The sequence below is a fragment of the Anser cygnoides genome, chromosome 13 (genome assembly GCF_040182565.1).
Source record: "Anser cygnoides isolate HZ-2024a breed goose chromosome 13, Taihu_goose_T2T_genome, whole genome shotgun sequence".
Lineage (NCBI taxonomy): Eukaryota > Metazoa > Chordata > Aves > Anseriformes > Anatidae > Anser > Anser cygnoides.
This window is the reverse complement of record NC_089885.1, coordinates 596,087-617,673: the sequence shown is the minus strand read 5'-3', so window position 1 is coordinate 617,673 and position 21,587 is coordinate 596,087. Positions and strand designations below refer to the sequence as shown.

General features: G+C 40.7%; 1 protein-coding gene across 3 annotated transcripts; it reads left to right on the top strand.

Annotated features, from left to right (window-relative positions):
* The first annotated feature begins 1,815 nt into the window (after nucleotides 1-1,815).
* Nucleotides 1,816-21,546, top strand: LAMP2 (lysosomal associated membrane protein 2). Of its 3 annotated transcripts, none has more exons than XM_048070560.2 (9): nucleotides 1,816-1,972; nucleotides 6,869-6,987; nucleotides 7,473-7,686; nucleotides 8,332-8,493; nucleotides 9,280-9,497; nucleotides 10,836-10,955; nucleotides 11,238-11,313; nucleotides 11,743-11,910; nucleotides 19,676-21,546. In XM_048070560.2, the coding sequence occupies exons 1-9, from the start codon at nucleotides 1,900-1,902 to the stop codon at nucleotides 19,816-19,818; spliced, it is 1,293 nt and encodes a 430-aa protein (XP_047926517.1). In that variant the 5' UTR covers nucleotides 1,816-1,899; the 3' UTR covers nucleotides 19,819-21,546. The 3 variants fall into 3 exon arrangements, with proteins under 3 accessions (XP_047926517.1, XP_047926516.1, XP_047926518.1); XM_048070559.2 differs by lacking the exon at nucleotides 19,676-21,546 and adding an exon at nucleotides 16,961-19,069; XM_048070561.2 differs by lacking the exon at nucleotides 19,676-21,546 and adding an exon at nucleotides 13,193-15,622 and having other exon boundaries at nucleotides 1,817-1,972.
* The last annotated feature ends 41 nt before the right edge of the window (nucleotides 21,547-21,587 follow it).

Sequence of the window (21,587 nt, the reverse complement as noted above, 5' to 3'; positions counted from 1 at the left end):
CCCTCCCAAGCCTCTGAAACGTCCTGTTCTTCACAACAGAACTGAGAAAGATGAAAGACTTGCTACTTTCAGAATTAGTGGTTTTAGCTCTGATGCTGTTACCTGATGCTCCCCTGCAGCCTGCAACAAGTGCTGGCTCGGGTATGCAGTTTATTTTGGTAGGTAACTTTTCTGTAAATTAAGCCCAAAGGCTGAATAAAAAAATATACTATTTCTGTGTATTTTGAAATGACATGAATTTTGATGTTCACACACAAGATGTTTAGGCAGATGTACCTACACGTATGTATACACACAGTAGGTTGGTTCTAGGAGAACTCGTGAATCACAGCAAGAAATGTAAAGAAACAGAGAACAAATCTGACCACACAAGCACTTAAGCATGGATCCCCCATAGCACAACTCACTATTTTCAGTGGTGATCCTGCCTTGCCAGGTGTTGTTTTGCGGTGCTTTTTGGAAAAATACAAAGTATTTTACCATGGAGAAGTATGGTATTACAAGTACACAATGGAGAATATTTAACTGACCTTTCACCACCAATTGCATTATTTCTACTTCCTCAGGACTTCATACCGCTTTCCTATCTACACCATCTATACTCCCACTGTCTCCTTGTATCAGATTAATGTGTTTTATTGTCCTTGAAGAGAGCTGTCATTTTCTTTTCTCATGACTGGGCATGTCTCCTAGTTCCTGACTATTCAGATAGGATTTGCAGTTTTCCTCCAGCACCAGATGCAGGAACATCTTATTCCAGGAGAGCCTTTCCTTGCTGGACCCAGAGCTCCTGCTTACTCAGAGCATCCTCCTGCCATTGCTTTTTCTGTCTCCCAGTCTCAGTCTCTTCTTCTTCCCCATATCTCACTTCTTTGCCAGACCAGTCTTGTCTTCTTTTCATTTTATTTTTTCTCTTTTCTCCCCTAATCAATACTCTGCAGGCCACAGTCCAGCATACACCACACTTTATACCTTCATCCAGCCTCAAGTCAAGCAGGTTTCTTGCCTTCCCTGCCTTCCTACCCCACTGTCCTTTCCCCAGGTTTACACCAGGCAGCCGCTTTCTCCCACTTTCGCTCTGCATTTTGGCATCAACAAAACCAGCAGCAAAGCATCCCAGTTCTCGGTGCTGGTGCCAAACCCCACCCCGCTCAGCGGAGGCAATTACGGGAAATGTTTCTGTCCAGTCATCGCACCAGCTTGCCAGCACTGAATCTGCTCCAGCATTAGGAACACAAATACCCCCCAAAAGCTGTGGCTGCTGCCTGTGGGGCACGCAATGGATCTACCACCACCCTGGCAAGGCAGCTGGAAATGGGGGCACCACACAGAGCACTGTGGCCACCATTTCGTGACGAGAAGCCTTGCTCACGCATCTTACGCTCTTGCCATGCCTGCCCTGCTACCCAAATTCAGTGTTTTGTTTTAGCTCATTTCTCACCCCTTTATTACTTTATTTAACACGGCAGGTGTTTTAAAGCTTTATTTTTTTGCAGTGAACACCTCTGTATGGGGTGGCCTAGTGGGTGCACCTTCCCTCAGCTCTCCTCACGCAACCCAGCCTCCCCTGAGGCGCAGGCCGCGGCTTTGACGCCGGGCACAAAACATCTTTTCCCTCAGCCTCGCTTCTGGAAGGGGCTCAGATGCGCCCAGAAACACCTTTCCCTTCTGCATGGGAAAGGCGAGCACAGACGGAAACCCCTCACGCTCCCCACACGATGAAGAAGTGGGATCGTGCCGCGGAAAGTCCCGCCCGCTCGCCCGCCTCACGGGCGGCAGGCTCTCCGTCCGCGAACCACAGCACCGAGCCGCGCCCCTCCCCTCACATGACCGGTGGCGAGGCTCTTGCCGCGCCCGCCTCCCTCACTCGACCCTCGGCAGAGCGCCTGGGCCGGCAGCATGGAGACGCGCCGGGGCCCCGCCGCCCTGCTCCCCCTCTCCCGGCTGCTGCTGCTGCTGCTGGGCGCCTCCGGTGAGCGGGGGGGAGGAGGGGGGGAGCACGTGACGAGGGCAACGGCCGTGCGCGAGGGGCGGGGGGGGGTCGCGCGCTCCTTGTCTCACGGGGCCCCGGCTGAGGGGAGACGGCGGCGGGGCGAGGAGTTGAGGGGGGCGCTCGGTACGGCCCCGGTGCCTGAGCCTCCGGGGGGCTGCGGAGGAACCGAGGGGGTGTGTGCGGTCCCCGGCTGCCGCCCTGTGTGTGAGCAGCCTTCTGACGCAGCTTCGGGCCGCTCCCTCGTAGGGGCTGTTGTAATACTTGTGCTTTTTTTTTTTCCTCCTCACGAAAAATAAATAAATAAATAAATGGTTCGTTCAAGTGGTGCTGATGCGGTTTTATATCTTTATAGCTGTGCGCTTATATGTTTTTTTTTGTTTTGTTTTTTTGAGGCGGGATCTCCCTCACAGGCTGCTCTGGAAGCATGGAGCATGCTGCCCAGAGCTGCCCTGCTCTTGTGAAGCTGGCCTTCTGGCAGTGGCCTTGTCAGCCTCTGCTTCCTTCCCCGTGTTGGTTAATGCTCTACCTGCTCTATTAAAAGGTCTTACGCCTAAATGCTAACTTCAGCAACTTTCTGCAGTTGCATTAAGTGGCAGGCCGTGCTACAGCTTCCTGGTTGAGTGGGTGCCTTTATAATACAGACAGCGAAGTGTGTATATATATATATATATATATATCACACCTTTATACACAATATACATGTTTACAAATGATTACGCTGACCAATTTGTAAAAAGACAGATTCGTCTCCCAATAAATGTAACCTACCTTTTTATTATCGTGGGTTTTACTGTCTCCAGCACTGTTATGCAAGCAAAGCATGTGAGGAGGCAGTTTGATCCTTAGGTTTTGTGAAGAGTAGCTCTCGTGCTTTTGGTGCCTCTGTTTTCCAGATTACATATTATAAATTTAGCGGTTAATGTAGTCCATTGCTATGCTAGTGCTTCTTGCCAGGTGTAAGTTACCTTTGCACACCTGACTTTTGAATGCATCCTCTAATCAGTTATTTAACAGTAGAACAAATGCTTTATAAAGCAGGGATCGTGTATTTTTTTCTGTCATCTGGAAAGAAGTTGTGCTGGACAAAACATTTTTCCAGTTGTCATTAGCTGCTGCTGATGTAACTAAGTAGGTCAGGGTGTGCAAGGTGCATGTGTGTATTGGAATTATCTGTGTTGGTCCAGTCTACCCCGTGAAGTTGCTTAGTGTAGGATTTCTCCATTTCTCTTTACTGTTGCATCTAATAAAACCTATGCAGAAATATCCCCTTTGGAGAAGTTATTTGCAAGCTAATTTCTGTGTAAATAAAACAGTCTGTGTGCTAGGTAACCCAATACTTCTGATTAGGGCCCACTTTGTTCTGAGGATATTTTCAGTCTCTGTAAGTATTGCTGTCTCTTCGCTGCTGTCACTTGCTAACCCATAGCACAGAATGTCACACCTCAGTTACAGCATTCTATACTTGTGTGCCTTTTTATGAAGGTGAAAAAGACGTGCCGTGTAAAATAACACGGAAAAAATTTAAAAATAAAATCACAGCATTACAAAGCAAATTACTGAAGCATCGTTATCAAGCTCCTTTTGATTTATACTATTCTGGGGTTGTGGTAAAATAATTACGTCCTGCACGTACCAGGCATTATGGCTCAGTGGGGGTGTTTAAGACGGCAGGTGATGTGACCTATAGATGTGTGTATATGGCTGTCCTGGCTAGGTTGCAGTTGTTTCCAAAAACCTAAGGTTTGGCCACGTTCCTTCTGAAATGAGACTGGGCAGTAATGCAGAGCTGGTGCTCAGGTGCAGTAACAAATACCTCCTTAAACGAAGAGGGAGAGTTTTATATTTCGTGTTGCTGGAACTCTAAGCTGCCTCTTGGCAACAAGTGTGTGCTCTATGGGAGTAGATCGCAAAGCTGTTATCTCTTGGTTGCATCATAGAGCTATGTGCAAACCTTGCCTGGGAAGTAGATGCACTGCCTGTGTCTGTACAGTATGGGTGCTGTGGATGTCTAACAATCTCCTGCGTAGAAATTAGTGAAAATAGGGATTCAGATGTATGGGTATTCTTCATGTGCTGTTAGTCATTTTATTTGTTTGCTGTCAGTCTGAAAGTGAGCTGGGTTCTGCTCTGCCCACAGTCAGAATTTTATTCAGTGGTTAGGTGGCAGAGGAAAGTAAATATTACAAAATTTTGAGAAACAGCAAGTGTTGTGGATGGTGGAAATATGAATGTTATGAATATGAACCGTCTTTTGATTTATTGGATTGCATTCTCCTTTTCTTCAGTTACTTCCCAGGTCTAAGTGTAAAGTTTTACAGTTAGTTAGGGTCAGCATCTGTGCAGATACTAAATGGAGAACTTTCAAGTGCTGTAGAAAGATCTGCAGGCTTCAATGGATCACACAGAAATGCCGCATACAGCAGATTATTGCAGGAAAGTGGGAATGTATGGTAGCCCTAAGGATTTTCGGGAGTAAAAGTCCAACTGTTTTTGTTTCTGGCGTCTCCAGGCAGCCATCCGTGAGCAACAAACTTCAAAGGTCTGCGCAGAAAGGAGTTGCTTTCTTTGAGTTGTCTCCTCCTCCTGTTTGTACCTGGCAGGTTTTACATCTACCTAGTACTGCTGGTTTTGGCAGGGGATGGGGAATAGGGTAGTTCATGAATATTTAGGTGTTGTTTATCTTTAGCGTTTTTAAGTAGAAACTTCCAGAAACTTGAAAAATATCCCGAGAGAGTAATAGTTCCAGTTCTGTCAAAATTGTTTTTGTTCAAATTGATGGTCTGAAGAAATAATAGATTAAAACAGATAAACAGAGAAATTGTGTGATACAAAACATCTTCTGCTTCATTTTTTAATGCCAGAATGATGCTTTGTCCTTCTGACATAGTCTGTAATTGTTGTGAGAGCATTGTATAGTTCTGCAGTGTTGAAGCTCTAGCTTCTACATGTTCTCGGATCTCACTCCAAATTCAGCCAGCCACGTTTCCTGCTCTCCCACTGGAAAGAAGCAATGCTCATGCTTCCAGCTGCCAATGCTGCCCATGCTGCTCTTCTCTTGTGCTGAAGCTGTTACGCCAAGCAATCACAGTGATACCAAAACAACTTTCCCCGATGGTAGAGGGTGCAGGTGAGCTACTACGGGCTGCGTTGCTGGAGGCAGTAGCCTGAAGTTCTGGTGTACCCTTTCAGCTTTTAAGGGAGGGAGGACATCCTTTTGAGACCACACACTGAGTGCTGTTGAAGGCTGATCAGTCATTGATCAGAAAAGTATTGCTTAGCAAAACATGCAGGCGCTGAGGGCAGGAGGAAGCAAGCTCGATGGTGCAACAGAACCCAAATTTTGGTTGTGGGTTTTCATTTCCTGTCAATGACTGAGGAGGATAGCACGAATATGAAGGTTGCTTCTGTTAGAATGGTAGAGCCCATATTAGTAGGTCAGAAAAAAAATAAAGTGTGACTGTTAGCAACGAGTGGCTTCTTATGGCTCTTTCAGATTATTGAATAAGTCATTTAATGAGCTGATTTAAAGTGGTTGGTGAATTTTCTTCCAGGAAAATGTAGATAACAGGGGCAACAACAATTTGTGTAACGAGAGCAGGGTGCACATTTATGTGCCTACTCTCAACAAATAGAGTATGGCCTCAGTTACTTGACGTGATAGGTAAATGATTTTAACAGGTATTACGCTTCGTCAGGTGGGGTAGTGTATTTGCTGCCACCATCGAAGCTAAAACTCTTTGATATTTGTTGCTTCAAGTTCAAAATAAACCACGTCCAAACCCTAATTTACTGCCTTGTTCTTAGTCCGAAACGTTCTTACAACACGATAGCTACACGAAGGTTATAACACTAATAAATCACTGGTGTGGCATCCAGCACAATTTCCTGTGCTTCAGAGTGGACTTTTCTCCAAGCTCTGCCTTAGATACTTTTTACAGGTGTGCCAGTTTAAGCTTGTCAGTGTACATAGAGTTTTGAGTTCCAGACAGCATCAACAATGCAAGCTGCAGTTTAGTGTTGTGACAGCCAACTGACTTGTGTACTGAACTTGGTATTGCTGCTAGAGGAGAGAACCTGTATGGGGCAGGGAGGAAATCCTCTAATATTGAGGTAGAACATGAAGCTAGTTGTGCAGTATTGTGTGTTAGAGGATGAAGAAACTCAGATGGCTGTTGAAGAGAACTGTGTGGTCGTAATTACTGTATGTTTAAGGAAGGTTGCCTGATAAACATGAACCTGAGGTTAGTCAGGATTGATTCTTTTGATCCTTCTGATCTATCTGTTCTAGAGAGATGTGGCAGACGAGAAATTGCAGACAAAAGCAAATGAAAACTGGCTATGGGGAAATCCCCCTGTTGAGAGTCAGACTGGGTTAAAAATCCAGCAACTATAAAAAGTTCTCTAAGATCTTAAATGGAATTTAGCTTCCATGTACCTTGAGCCAGAAATCGTGGAAACACAATGAGGGCACGCCAGCGTCTTCTCTTAGAGGTCAACTTGGGTCGTACCACTGATGAAACATGTCAAATAGTTTGGAGACTGGTCTACAAGCACTACTTTGTTTCAAATGTGGTTTTTGTGCAATTCAATTTACTCAGTTTCAGTCACCAGAAAGCGAATGCTGATTTAGACAATTAGTTTTCGTCAGGTAAGTAGACTATAAAACATCCTCTCAATTTTTATCTAGCCTTGATAACGTCATGGTGGGCTTCCTGGTTTTTACATTTGTCACAAGTTCACTGACTCTCATTGTCTGGCAAATTGAATCCAGACCTGAAATAATTTACCCTACTACTTTGTAATGAATCATTCTCCTAAGTGCTTCTAGAAAATGAAGTAAAATCTGTCTTACTAGCTAATAATCCTATCTTACAGGTTTTTTCCAGTCCTATGCAGTGGAAGTAGATGTAAAGGATGCCTCTAACGTTACGTGCTTGTATGCACAATGGATGATGAAATTCTTGATAAAATATGAAACAAACAGTAGTGATTATGTAAGTATCTGAAGCTAACTTCCATTGAGAAATGCATTTTGCCTTGGATAAAACTTTTAAGTACTCTCTTGTATTTAGTTTGTTGATTTTCTTGACGAAGTCAGTTAAGAATACTCCTAAACATGCATTTTGAAACAAAGCATAAGTTCTCGATTAATAATACAAATAACTGACAAGTGCCCTATTGTATTTATGTAGAAGGCATAGTGGTCAGACTTGGTGGAGTTTGTTTATCAATGTAGTAGTGTTCTTAACACAAACAGTAAATGCTCAGCGTAGCTGAGATGTTCATCCAAGTGAGATTTGTACTTTTGTCCTCAAATCTTATGTGGCTCCTCCCTGATACCGGACTCATATAGGTTATTGTACAAAATTGTGAAAAAGAACATTGCACAAGATTATTTTAGCCTATTCCCAGGACGTTTGTAACACCATCACGGGGAAGAATTGTTATCTGAAAACATTTAAAACTTTTTTTCTTCTAGAAAAATGCAAGTTTGGATTTGCCATCTAACGTGACACACGATGGAAGTGTCTGTGGCAATGACACACAAGCTGCACTTCTGGCAATACAGTTTGGAGATGGTCACTCTTGGAGTGTTAACTTTACAGAAACTAACGAAACTTACCAGGCTGACTTTATCACATTTACCTACAACACCAATGATGCTGCTGTATTTCCTGATGCTAAAAGAAAAGGTAGTATCCAGTGCAGAATCTTGCGTACAAAACAGTCTCAGGTCGTATCTCACGTACCTGACCTTGCTAGGCTTTTTCAAAATTTTAAGTATTAAGAGTGTATCTAGTGACTTTGATGCCGTGTGCTGCCCAACTGTTGCTCAGAGTACTTGCGTTCTGGATAAGAATGCCAACTAGTTAGCTTAACTAAATCTAGTAGTGCCTCTAAACAGAAAGGAAGGGGAATGTTAACCATTTGAACAGCCTTGATTGGTGTGCTGCTAGTACGTAACAAGTATATGGAAGACTTATTTCTTTGTGCACTATTTCACCTTCCACCTAGTGAAACAATGCGGTGTTAGGCTTTCTTTCTACTAATGCCTACTAATAATAGGGGTTTTTTCTTGAAAAAAAATAATAAATAGGTAAGAGAGTTCTCCTTTCTAATGACTTCTCTAGTTCCGGAAGCTTGGTTACTTCTCAGCAGTACTTAGTACCCTGGGTCAGGACACGTGGGTAAAACATTCAGGAGAGGATAGGATTGTTAAACATAACTCCCATTTGTTCTCTCTTATTTTTAATACTATGGAGTTATAGATAATGTGACACTGCCTATAAATGTTCTTGTTGTAAACAAGGTATTAAAATATTTGTGCTCGTTTGTAGGACCTGTTACAGTTGTCGTAAAGGATTCTATGCATCCAGTTCAACTAAATAATGTCTTCGTGTGTCATCATACTACCTCTTTTGAAGCAGAAAATGTAACGCAGTTTTTCTGGAATATTACTATGCAGCCTTTTGTTCAGAATGGCACAATTGGTAAAACAGGTGAGCTTTTCAAATTGTGAGTGAGCATTTTTGTATTGCATTTTAGTGCAGGGACCGAAGTCCTGTAATACAAAAAAAAATCCAACAGTTCTAAGATGTGCTATATTCGATAATATATAAATATCCTTTATGCCTTTCCTTGTTCCTGGAAAAATAAATTAATAGAGCAGATTTAGCTATATATTGTAAGGTAGATTGTTTTCATGCCAAAGCAACAGTCTAATAAAGTGTGTATTTCAATAATCGGGGTATTAAACACTACAGAACTGTTGTTGTAGACTAGATCATTGGAGCTTCAGGATTTTTAACTCATTGCCTTCTGTTTTCAGTGGTAGATTCTCTGCTTTTAAATAATACGGAGCCTGCTGTAGCTTGTAGTCTCATAGCTCAACTAGTCAGAATAGACTAGTACATTATCCTGCTACCTACAGCTCAGTAGTGTTGTTTACTTAGTTTGAAGCAAGTGTGCATCAATTTTTATAACCACCAAGAGTAATTATCTTTGTGGATGTGTTTCAGTTCAGTGTATCAGAAGTAGTATTGTTTGTGGTACATGGATTTAAATCTGTGGGCATTAATAAAATTTCTTAGAATAAATTGTAGCAGTTAATTGCTTGGCATCCTGTGCCATAGGGCAGAGTTTGAAACTCTTGACTGGGGATTAGCAGATTCCCAGTGGGCTTAGATTTCACCAGAGAAATTGGTATTTGTATTGAACTGACCTCTGGGTCATGAGACTTTAACCACCATTTCTATGCTGAAATTTGTGTTAAAACTTCTTTTCAGAGACTAGATGTCATGCTGATACGCCCACTGCTGCACCTACTGTTGTGCCTACTGCTGCCAATGTAACTACCGCATCCACCACCACTTCATCGCCTGCTCCAACCACTGCTCCCAAACCTGTTGAGAATCCAGTCACAGGAAACTATTCTCTTAAATCTGGAAATAAAACTTGTCTTCTGGCTACTGTGGGGCTGCAGCTGAATGTTTCCCAAGACAAGGTGCCTCTCTTATATTTTAGAATCATAGAAGAGTTTGGGTTGGAAGGGACCTTTGAGACTATGTAGTTTCTACCCACCTGCCATGGGCAGGGACACTTTCCACTAGTCCAGGTTGCTCAAAGCTGCATCCAGCCTGGCCTTGAGCACTTCCAGGGATGGGGCATCCACAGCTTCTCTGGGCAGCCTGTTCCAGTGTCTCACTACCTTCATAGTGAAGAATTACTTCCTTATATCTAATCGGAATTTACCCTCTTTTAGTTAAAAAAAAAAAAAAAAAAAAAAAAAAATTACCCCTTGTTCTATTACTACATTTCCTGGTAAAGTTTTTACCATCTTTCTTGTAGGCTTCCATTAAGTATTGGAAGGCCACAGTAAGGTCTCCTTGGAGCCTTCTCTTCTCCAGGCTGAGCAACCTCAGCTATCTCAGCCCCTCTTCATAGGAGAGGTGCTCTAGCCTTCTGTTCATTTTCATGGTCCTCCTCTGGACCCGCTATCATAGGTCCATGTCTGCCTTGTGCTGGGGGCCCCAGAGCTGAACACAGTGCTCCAGGTGGGATCTTAGGGGAATGGAGTAGAGGGGCAGAAACACCTCCCTCGACCTGCTGGCCCCACTTTTGATGCAGCCCAGGGTACAGTTGCCTTCTGCAAGTGCATGTTGCCGGCTCATTTTGCATTTTCCATCCTTCAGTACCCCCACATCCTTCTTTGTGGGGCTGACCTCAATGCATTTGTCAGTCAGTCTGTACTGGTGTTTGAGATTGCCCTGACCCTGGTGCAGCACCTTGTACTTGGCCTTGTTGATGTACTTGGCCTTTTTGAACCTCATGAAGAAGAGTAGAAAGGTTGTCCAAACTGCTTCTCAGTGTACATGACACCTCTCTGGCATCAGGATAGTTCTGCGGCATGATATGTAATTAGCTTCAAAACCTTACCTGCATTAAACTTAACTGGTTACTGGAAGCACCTCTAAGGTCATGAAAGGCCTGGAACTTTCTTAGCTTCTAAGGCTGTTGAGCCCTGCAGATGCTGTCTTTTCCCCCAGAGGGAGCCAAAGCTAAACTGTTGTTTTAGGAGCACAAAAGAAAAGCCCTGACCTTTGCTTTTTTTTTTATTTTTTTTTTTCTTCTCTCTCAAGTCAGGATAAGATACCACAGGGCAAGTTGTTTGTGTTACCAGCATGTAAATGTAACTCAAACAGCCTTGGTTAGGTAGTAGCCAGACTAGGACTTCATGTTGTCCTCTCCTTCATGACAAGTTCTTCTAGCTTGAGACTGCTGTTGACTGAAATAATAAATTACTGATGTTAGCTGAGCTGCTTTGACATGGTATGTATTTCAGCCTCTTTTGATCAACATCAATCCGAAAACAACTAGTGTGGATGGGACATGTGGGAACACATCAGCTACTCTGAAATTGAACGATGGAAACAGCACATTGATTGATTTCACGTTCATTGTTGTAAGTAACTTCTTTTATTTTTAACTAAGATTTAACTTTTAACAGCATTGCATGATGAGCATTTTTGGTTTAAAAAAACAAACATTTGTAACTTGCTGGTGGTAGGCTGCTCCCATATAGGAAGTGGAAGTGGCAGCTCGCTGCCTCAAGACAAATGGATAACTGGGATAAAGTTGTGGGAAATGTAAGACTGGTAAATGTGATAGGCTTTGGAAAGCATGTGTTACTAAAATTAAAAATGCAGAATGGCACACTGACAGTTGATTCTTGCTTGTTAAACAGAATGCAAGTGCAAGTGTACGAAAATTTTATCTGAAAGAGGTGAATGTTACGCTACTCAACCACCTGAATGGTTCTGGTAAGAGATAATACCTGCCTTAAAGCAAGTGTAAGCTTTAATTCTATGTCTATATCAGTTCCTTCTGAAATAAATACTGCTGGTGCTTACTGTTACTTCCTGCTTTTAAATCTTTAAGTGGGTATGAACCAAGTATCAACCACAAATGGCTACAAAAGTTGCTCTAAACAACAGTGTAGGTTTGTTTTTTCCTAGGCTTCTGCTCATGGAGCCTCTTTTTGATAAATATAAATCAGGTGGGCTTCACAGTTCTCAGTAAAATATTTTTTTGAGGTATGAGATAACTGTTGTGTCCACTGTGAAGCTCTTTGTCTTTCTTGGTCCATCTAGATTCAGCTCCTTAGTCTTATGAATGTATTAACATCTTTCTTGCATTTAAAGTGTGTGCAAATTCCTTTTTTTTTTTCTTTTTTCTTCCCCTTTGTTTAGTCATTTTAAATGCAGATAACAACAACTTCAGCAAGTGGGATGCTTTCCTTGGTAATTCCTACATGTGTCGAAAAGAGCAAACTCTTGAGATTAATGAAGATCTTCAAGTACATACTTTTAATCTGTGGGTTCAACCATTCCTCGTGAAGGAAAACAAGTTCGCAATAGGTAAAAGTTCTTTCTTTTTACTTGATTGCTTTTTTGCAACAACTCTTGCAATGCTTGCAAAATTCTTACTTGCTAAAAAGTACTAGAGCTGGACATAAGTACTTTGCTTTTGAAGCTCTTGCCCCACTGGTTTGTTTTTTTTATATACATGGAATGAATTGAACTTCTGAGACTGACATTCCAGGTCAAGGAAGACTGTCAGCTTTGTTCTCATCACTTAAGGAAAAAAAAAAACAGTCTGCTAATTATGTTGCTCTCCCTCTCAAAGGATCTAGAGACGCTGAAGAGGGACTTAGCATTGCCTTGCACAGTAGGTTAGAAGTTCTCCAACATCTTCTTGACATACATACAGCTTTTTGTAGCTTAAATGTATAAGAACATGGGATAAAACTTTAGTGGAAGACCTTCTTAACACCATTAGGCATTTCTTTTCTTTAGACCTGTGGGTCTAAGGAATAGGAATGTTGGGGAAAAATGAACTGACAGAGCTACTTTTGGAAACAGTCTTGAATATCCAAGACCAAAGAAACAATCCAAAATGATTGTTTGCTGCACTATCCTGATTGTCTGGGGAAAACTGGAATGGTTTAAATGACCTAATTCTTACCCTTTGGTGTAACCTGGTATTCAGACTGTGCTTCATGATAATATTTGTAGATTAATCTGTAGGTAAATAGACTGGGTGCAGATTTTTGAACTGTTTTTCCCCTTAGCGAGAGGTAAGTAACCTCCCTAGATATAAACAGGGTAAACAGTAATTTTACTGTTTACAGTAAGTTTACTGTAATATGCTGTAAAGAGTTAGTCCCATTTTACCTTGTAGTTCCAGTTGCAGCTAGCTGCTTCTTCTTTCTTCTAGCTAGCAATTTCATCTCACTGTAACGTCTCTGTTCTAGATAGGTTCTCAACACCAAATCCAGGTTACTTTATTCTTAATCAGTAAATGTACCAGGCTTGCCTTAAGCATGAAATAGGTAAGCCTGGTTTTGTCTTAGCAGTAGAAGAATGGCTGCTCCATTGTCTAGTACAGACCTTGTGTACATGAAAACTTGTACGCCAGGACAGTTCCTTTAGTTTGTTAGCTTATCAAATGTTCCAAATGATTACAAGGATTAATATATGCTAGTAATACCCATGTGACCTCTACAGTTCTTTTAGCATAAAGATATAATCATACTTGATTTTGAGCATCTTCATATTAAGGAAAATAGATTTTTATACCACACTTGGCAAGTATTCTATCTTTATTTATTCCTTGTTGCAACCTTTCTCTCATCTACAGCCCAGGAGTGTTCGCTGGATGATGACACCATTCTAATCCCAATTGTAGTTGGTGCTGCACTTGCTGGCTTGATTGTCATTATAGTGATTGCTTACATAATTGGCAGAAGAAAAAGCTATGCTGGATATCAAACTTTGTGAATCTAAATGTAATCACTGTTCTGATTTCACTCTAAATGAAGCAAGTGCAAGTCCAAAAAAGCCCCAAACCTTAGGACTAAGTGCTAGCCACGGCAAATTGGAGTTGGGAAACAAAGGGAGAATGTTTATCCCAGATGAAGCAGAACTACATTCTTAGTTTTTCTGCTCCAGAGAAGACGACGTGGGTTTCATAGCTGTTCCGAAGATGTTCATATACCACTATTGGATACATTGCTAGGCTGAGTATTTTATTTTGGAAGAAAAACCACTGGAGTGTTTAGGATTCATTTCCACTTTTTACAAATTGTAGCCTGAAACTAGAACACGTTCTAAACTGATGTGCATTGGGCAATTCCCAGGATTGCATAGGATATGTACTTGCTTCTCCCTTCTGCGTTCCTTACTTGTCATAATTGTCGGTTAAGTTGACAGCATTAGTCACTATGTTGACTCACGTAGTACTTACGGATTGTATGATGCCCAGTAATAACTTTGTTTTTCATAGAGTTGAACTTCAGGCTGGTAATTAAGTGGTGTTTTGAAGTGGCAGCAGTAACTTACTTAGCTTTGACGGAGTTTGAGTAGTTTACTCCTGCCTTGGTGGTTTCAGGAACCATTCCCATACCCTGGCTATACAAACAAAGCGGGTAACGTATGCTTGCCAGGTGGTTGATATGTTGGAAGACTTCAGTGCAGTTTCTAAATGCTTTCCAAAAATAAAAAAAATACTATTAGGCACTGAATTCTTCATCAGTTATATACCTTGGCAATTCCCTGAAATAATTCAACTGAGGCAGGTTTCTGCTAAAGTCATGCAGACTTTTTTTTTTTTCTGGAATCAGTTTAAAGGGAATAACTGGTCTAAATATTCCAGAACTTTAAAGTGCACTTAACTTTATATCATACCTTGCACAGAACTGGTCTGTCTTGTTGCTTTGAATTACCATTGTTTAAAGATGCTTTCATTTAATGAGCCAGTATCTGTTGCTGCAACTTGAGCTGTCTTTAAATCTTCATCTTGAATGGTTCTCTGCTAATCAAAATCCACATAACAACTGTCTGCCATTGGCATCCTCAGTGTTTAATGTACTTTGTGTTTGTTTGTTTGCTGTGTACCATTTATTAACGTTAAGAATGCAAAAGCCAAACAAGTTTGAGATAGACAAATTACACCTATTTTTCCTTGCTGTGTGGAAAGGCTAACTAGCTTAAAAAATGCAGTGCAAATGGACTGTTCTTAAGCTGCAGCTCTGTAGAGTCTTAACCCTTGCTGCACTTTTTTTTCTGGCCTCCTTGTGCTGTAATACATAATTTTTACTGCATGGAAAAAAACTCTTTTTCTAAAATGTGTGACCTTTTTGCATATGTCATAACATGAGCTGCCTAAACTAGTCATTTAATGAACATTATGTCTCTTCTTTAGAATGAGTTTAGCTTGCATCAAAACTGGTTTAGTGTTTTATTGGTGTTTTCTAGGCTTGTAGAGATGTCTGTGGCATGTTTGTGTACAGATAATACACTTTCAGTAAAAAGACTTTTTTGGTGAAAACAGTTTTACCTTGACAGTAGCTAAGGAAGCAAGAATGGGTGGATAAAGGTTACTATAGCTTGTAGTCTGCAGCTTGAATTTTGCATCAGTTACTGAATCATTTTAATGAAAGTGGGGAGCTACTATAAGTTTAACCTCAAAACAGGCTTCAAGACTTTACATGTTAATTAAAAACAAAATCAAATAGTGGATCTAATGACTTTATCATATTAATATATCATTAAATGCAGAAGTTCCTATAGATTTTTAGCGTTTTCCTGACTGATGTTCAGTGTCACCAGTTATACGTACATTTCTGTTATGGAGTAGTCACCACACTGTATTCATTTGATCATGTGCATTTTTGATCTTTGCATGATTTCCAAGTGACAAAATAGAAGATTAGTGCAAACTGCTCCTAAAATCCAACAAAACTAAATGCACCTTTGCAAAAACCCGGAGCTTGATCTTTGTTTGCAACTCTACTGGCTGAGAGATTAAAGTGCTCCTAGACCGATGTGCAGATAACTGGTTCAAAAAACATCTAAGTTTCACCTGACTGCCTGTTGTTATAAAACCACTAGTTTTCCTGTATGTATTGCTCCATAGGGAATTGTCAACCCGCTCAACATGTGCTCTAAATAATAAAGATTGTTCTGTTTCTTAAGGAAACTTGTTCATATTTTTTAACCGATTTGAAAACAGACATCTTGTATTACCTTTTTTTAAAGAAAATAAAATAAAGGAGTAAGGCCAACTTAATCAGTCTATATCTGAGATTCTGTTATGTAACTTGTGAAGGTGCTCCTCAAAGAGTCCTTGGTTGCCTGTGTCTTATTGCTTTGTTTTGTAGCACATTCTGCAGTGTGCTTGGGTACAATCCTCTAGCAGAAGACAGCTTGAGAACTAATTGAGACACTGTGTCCCATTCATCATTAGAAATTTGCTTGTAAACTCTTTTGGCAATTGTTGCTCCTTCCAGATAAGATGCCATTACAATTTCATTTTTGCTAGCCATCTTAAACTGGTGTACAGTTGTGAGTAGTTCATTTTTTTATTTTATTTTTTTTAAGTTGTCTTGGAAAATGAAGTAAGTCCCAGCATTTAGCAAGAGTGGGAAAGCATTAGGGACTCTTCAGGGAGCTGGTTAGCAGCTTCATCCTCTAAGGCAGAAGTTATGTTGGTCCTCTCTGTGCTGCCAGTTCTTCTCATAACAGTACTACTAAGCACTTTGGCTTCTTCTGCATCAAGAGAGACACTAGTCTTCTCTTTACCATGCCTCTTGCTGGCCTGTGTTGTGAACTCAATGGTGATATGATGGGAGGAAAAAGTACAATCTAATCACACACCCTTTCTTCTTGATTCTAGCCTGCACTGCATATGCCATCATTACATTAAAGCTACCTTCATGTCTGCTACCTAAAGACAAAATAATGTTAGTACCTTTCTGAACTGTAAGCTGAGGTCAGCTGAAGTGTTTTAATGTGAAGAATAACAAATATTTTAATAGGCTCTTTTTAAAGAGCTTAACAGTTTCTGTTCCTGAGGCTGTAAATCAAAGTGAACTTAAACTACGATGGGACTGCAGGCATCAAACTGCCATCAGCTTGTCAGTACGTGTCAGTCTGGCTGAGTCTGACAAATCTTGAAACAAGCAGCAATTACTGTTGTCCTATAATAAGCATAAAGGTTTCTTAACTTTTTTTTTGTTTTAGTCAAAGCATTACTATTTTGATTGTAGTTATATCTCCAGTATTGCTCTCTGTCCTGGAGACTTGCAGTTGGTAACTGGTCACTGGAAGCCGCCTGTGTATACAAAGGGTATACAATAATTATAATTCTTTATATAGTAATATACAGATAGCTGCTTTTCAACAACACGTATCATGGAATTATGAATCTGTTAGTATGATGTTTGGGAAGGGGGACTATTGCTACCATATTTTGGGAAGGGGGGAGGAGGACAAGGTTTTCTGGATGACTGTCTTAATGCCCTGATGGGGAAAGGGTAACTGTTCTAAATAATTAGAGGGTGCTTATAGTATTAAATATTTATGTTGAAATGCATTTCTTTTTCAAACTTGCCCTTTTTCTATTTAGCTGAAGACTGCAGCCCAGAGGTGGACAACTTCATTGTACCCATAGCAGTAGGAGCAGCTTTGGGAGGATTAGTTGTCCTAGTACTTATGGCTTACTTTTTTGGCCACAAGAAACACCGTAATGCTGGATACGAGCAATTTTAAAATGGGAAAGTTTAACTTTCTTGAAGCAAATTAATAAAACTGAACTCAAAAGACTCAGAACAGCAGCTTGCTTGCACAGTCAGGCAAATCATAGGTTAAAACTAGCATCTGGCTAAGAACTGATGTGGAATTTATTGTCATGGTTTATGTTTGAACTTTATGACGTGCAGAGTATGTTCTAGTTCTTAATCAACTGATGAATTAATTTCAGTTCTTCTAAAATACTACATTTCAAATTTCAGAATTGTGAAGACATGCAGTGGCACTATAAGAATAAACAGTTTTGTTCTGGTCTGTGGAAACAGCATTTAATATGTGTGCTTGTGGATGTTGAATATTAATGTATATAATCTATCGTGCACTGCAGTTTGTTTTAATTAGTATTGACTGTGCCTTATATACAGTTTACTAAATATGAAAACTGTGCTTTAAGATACCAAGATTTCTGGTCTTTTAGCTTAAAGATGCCATGGTAGTAGTCCTCGAAAAGTTTTTTCAGCTGATGAATGCTTCCTTTTAAAAAGTAAAAACAATAAACACTATGGTGTTCTTTATTGTATAGCCTATACCAATAAAAACATTACAAAGTTTTGGGCTATTAGTTGCATTTCATGATTGGAATTAAAAGGGAAGCTAGCTTTTTATACCAAGGCTAAAAATCTTGGTAGCCAAGATTTCTGGTTATTTTGAACACAGACGTTCAATCTAATGTGTCTAAAACATTTAACCCTTTTTCTCCTAATGGCCTGAATGTGAAGTCTGTTTATGGTGATGTATGGTTTCCAGGTGGTCTGTTTGGAGACGCTTCTTTGAAGCTTCTCACAATTGTACAGTGGCAATATTTAAACAGACGCAAGCCAGCAGCGGTGGCAAACTTAAGAGATGGGATGTTTCTGGTCTTAAACTTTAAACCTTCTTTATCCTGTTAATTTCTTGCAACGGTGCTATATTGTAACATACATTGCAGCAATCTCCTTGCTTTTAAAAAGAGAAAAAGGGAATTTCTGTTGCTGCCTGCTGGGCACACTTCATCCCTAGCAAATTGATTCACGGTATTAATTACCCATTATGCAGCATGTAGTAATTAAATTGTATATGTTAATCCTCAGTGATCAAAGGTATAGCACAATTCACGCTTCTCTTTTAAGATACCTAAATACTTTTTTTAGTAGTCTGAATGTTTTGCAACAGCTCATTGTACAAGGTGCATGTCCCATTCCTCTTCTTTCCACTTTAAAGTGTTGCTCAGCTTGGCAGTCGGTGCCTTCAGAGTGTCAGATCAGTATTTTCAGGTGCTGAGCCCCCCGACGTTCTTGTTTTCCTTTTTACAAACCAAAGGCCTTGCATAGCCTTTCTTTGAAGGTTGGTGGTCACTGTGCTGGACTGTGAGTGAGCTAAATCAAGACAGTAAACTTCCCGTAACTAAGGCTGAATGACACTCAAATGGTTTAAATATCCACTTTAATAGCTGGTAACTTTTGATAAAGCATTGAGTGTGTGCATGATGCTTATTCTGCTCTAAAACTTGAGCACATTCTAAAATAAACTTGAGCAAAAAGGAAATTTCTAAGGAGATGCTTTAAAAGCCTCATAGCCGAACACCCTCGCGGTGCTGAAGCAGGATGCTGACGCTGAATCTCACTGAACATCCCATTTCTTGGCACCACGTGAGTGGAACCCAGCCCTCTCTTGAAACGGGTGAAGAATGCTAAGCTCTGCTTCCATGTGTGCTCCAGGCTGCATTTGAAACAGGATCCCAGCTGTGTTTGCTGATATTTGCATGAGTGTTTGTGTCGGGGAGGAGTTGGTCACATACTTTTCAACTGGTCTGTTGAGAAGCACTGCAGTGTCACAGCTGTCTCCTCTCTTCTGTTGATTTCAGTAAGGTCTGCCTAATTCTCAGCTGACAATGGTAACCCTTTTCTTGTACTTGAATTGAAAATAAATAAAGTTACCCACCCAAAAAGAGTGTCCCTCAGTATTTTCTGCTCAGTGCTTTCAGCATTTGCATCTTGGCTGCCTTTTAAAGTCTCCAGTAAGTTTCTACTTTCAGTTACTTTGTTGCCTTCTCTGTTATCTCTCCATGTCTAAAGCCTAGAGCAGGTTGGTGATTCAAGGGTTTGGGAAATTGCTTGGACAAGACAGCAGTATACCAGTCTGGTTTATGTTCCTTTATTGCTGTTAACTCAGCTGTAATTAGCCAGGTGTAATTAGCTAGTGCATGCTCAGGCTACGGTCTTGTCTTCATGTTTCTAGTATATCTGAGGGGACGGTGCACTAGAGCAAGATGAAAGTTAATGTACAAATCAGGAGTATTTTACCAAGCAATGTGCACTGTATATATGTTTAAAGAAATACATCTTTATATGAATTTTTTTACTTAATGGTGATGTTACTTCAAATGTATTATTTACATAATACAGTGATACGTATTAAAAAATGTAAGCATCTTCTTGTTCCTTGCTGTACTTGGATTCTAATGCTTGGTTTCCTTTACTAATTTGTTCTCCCTTGCCTTTCTTTCTTTTTTTTTTTTTTTTTTGTTCGTTTGTTTTTTTTGTTCTTTCTGCAGCCGAAGAATGCCTTGCTGATTCTGACCTGAACTTTCTTATTCCCATCGTGGTGGGCATGGCACTTGGCTTCCTTATCATTCTTGTCTTTATATCTTATATCATTGGAAGAAGGAAAAGTCGTACTGGCTATCAGTCCGTATAATCTCTTAGTTCTGTATCTGCTGCCACCTCTCCTGCTCTTCTCCTTTTCCCAGACTCACTGATCTGCCCCTAAAAAAGAAAAGTTCATAGTTTATTAAAAACAAACAACCCACATGCATCATGACAGAATAACTTGCCATGAGATGACTTGGAAATGTATTTGAAGTCCCTGTATGGTTTTGGAGAAAGTAAATATTCTGAGGACCGTAGGACTGAGCAGAGTTAATGTGTGCACACGTGAGAAATGTGATTATTTTGACTACAGACAACATCTAAGAGACTTTATTTCTGTTGTTTAATCTTTTTATACGAGAAAATTTCTAGTTGTGTACAGCTTATCTCAGATAATGCTGAAGCTAAAACCATGTGATAATTAAAGGTATGAGTGCTACGTAGAAAAGGATTGTACGTGCTGTGGGAGAAGACTACCAAGCTCTTAACAGACTTCTAGTTGGAGCTTGGCTTATGGCTGTTGTCTTTTCTCATTGCTTCGCAGCTTTTTCTTGTGAACCAGTCTGAATTTCCTGTTCCTTCTGAATGTAAAGGTAGTACCTGGCCTCACTAGTAAATCAACCTAATACGAGAACAGCTTATTCTTCTGGTAAATCCACGTGTTTAATGCCAGTATGAAGAAGGTGGTTGCTAACGTGTGTGCAACGGCTTTGCATTAGCATGTCTGTGCTCACTAAGATAAGTCCTGGTGAATTTCCACTACTCAGAGAAGTCAGCAGTCTGCTAAAGCTAACGTTTTTAATTTGTGTTTTTCTTCTTGTTCTGAGCCCAGTTGTGAAATGAGGACGGGAGGCTGGTGCTTCACTGGCAGCAGCTTGTCTCAGTTTTGATTCTGTGCACAGACGAGAAACCTTGCAGCCTTTCAGCCCTGCTCCATACGAGGCTTGGCTGTTCTGAGCGCTGACTGAGAGCACAGCTTGTTCAGAGATTCCTGCAGCTCCATTGGAAAGCTTGCATGGGTTAGTAGGCGATCACTGAAAAGCTGTGGTCTAGGAATGTGTTTATAGGATTAATCTGGCTTTAACCTCCTAGTTATTACACACTCAGAAATGTTTAGCAGGGTAAGGGCACAAACTTTATAGTATGAGAAATGCTGACCATAAAGCAGAAACTTCAAATATATATGTGTGTATATATGTGTGTGTATATATATATATACACACACACACGCATGCTAAAGAAAGTGGCTTCTGAAGGAAAAAATATCTGAGGTTGCTTTCTTTGTTACTTCTTTTGTTCTGTATCTAACCTGTTTCAAAACAGAAGCTAGTCATTTGAGGTTGAATTCATCTTCGTTCCCACTAGGTTTGTGTTGATAGATGACAGAAGCCACTTTCAGCCTATTTGGTCCAGCAAGGCAAAAGCCTTTTGCAGCTTGTGAACTCCGTTCCCATTTTCTGTGCGTGGTTTGAGAGCTGCCAGGTCTGCAGAGAGGTGCTGGTGGCTTGCAGTGTGGTGTTGAGTAAATCTGCTTAGTGCTGAGTCTCTGTGCGCTGAGCCTGTACCTATGCCGTGGGGAGGGCACCTTCAATAACTCATCCACAAAGGAGGCAGTCAGGAACGTTGTTTAGTAGCTCACATCTATTCAGGGGAAGGGAGATCGCTAATAAGATAGTGCTGATTGAGAAATACCTGTGTGTTCAGTTATTTCTGTCCTCAGTGTGACCAAACCTAAGCTCTACCTGAGTCTGACATACTTGACTTTTGCACTGCAATGGGTCCTGGAACCGTCCTGGAACCGAGCTGTCTTTTTTTTTT

Coding starts and splice junctions, on each gene's coding strand:
- LAMP2 (XM_048070560.2), top strand. CDS start 1,900: ATGGAGACGCGCCGGGGCCCCGCCGCCCTGCTCCCCCTCTCCCGGCTG. Junction 6,988..7,472: donor AAACAAACAGTAGTGATTAT/GTAAGTATCTGA, acceptor TTTTTCTTCTAG/AAAAATGCAAGTTTGGATTT. Junction 9,498..10,835: donor TGAATGTTTCCCAAGACAAG/GTGCCTCTCTTA, acceptor TATGTATTTCAG/CCTCTTTTGATCAACATCAA.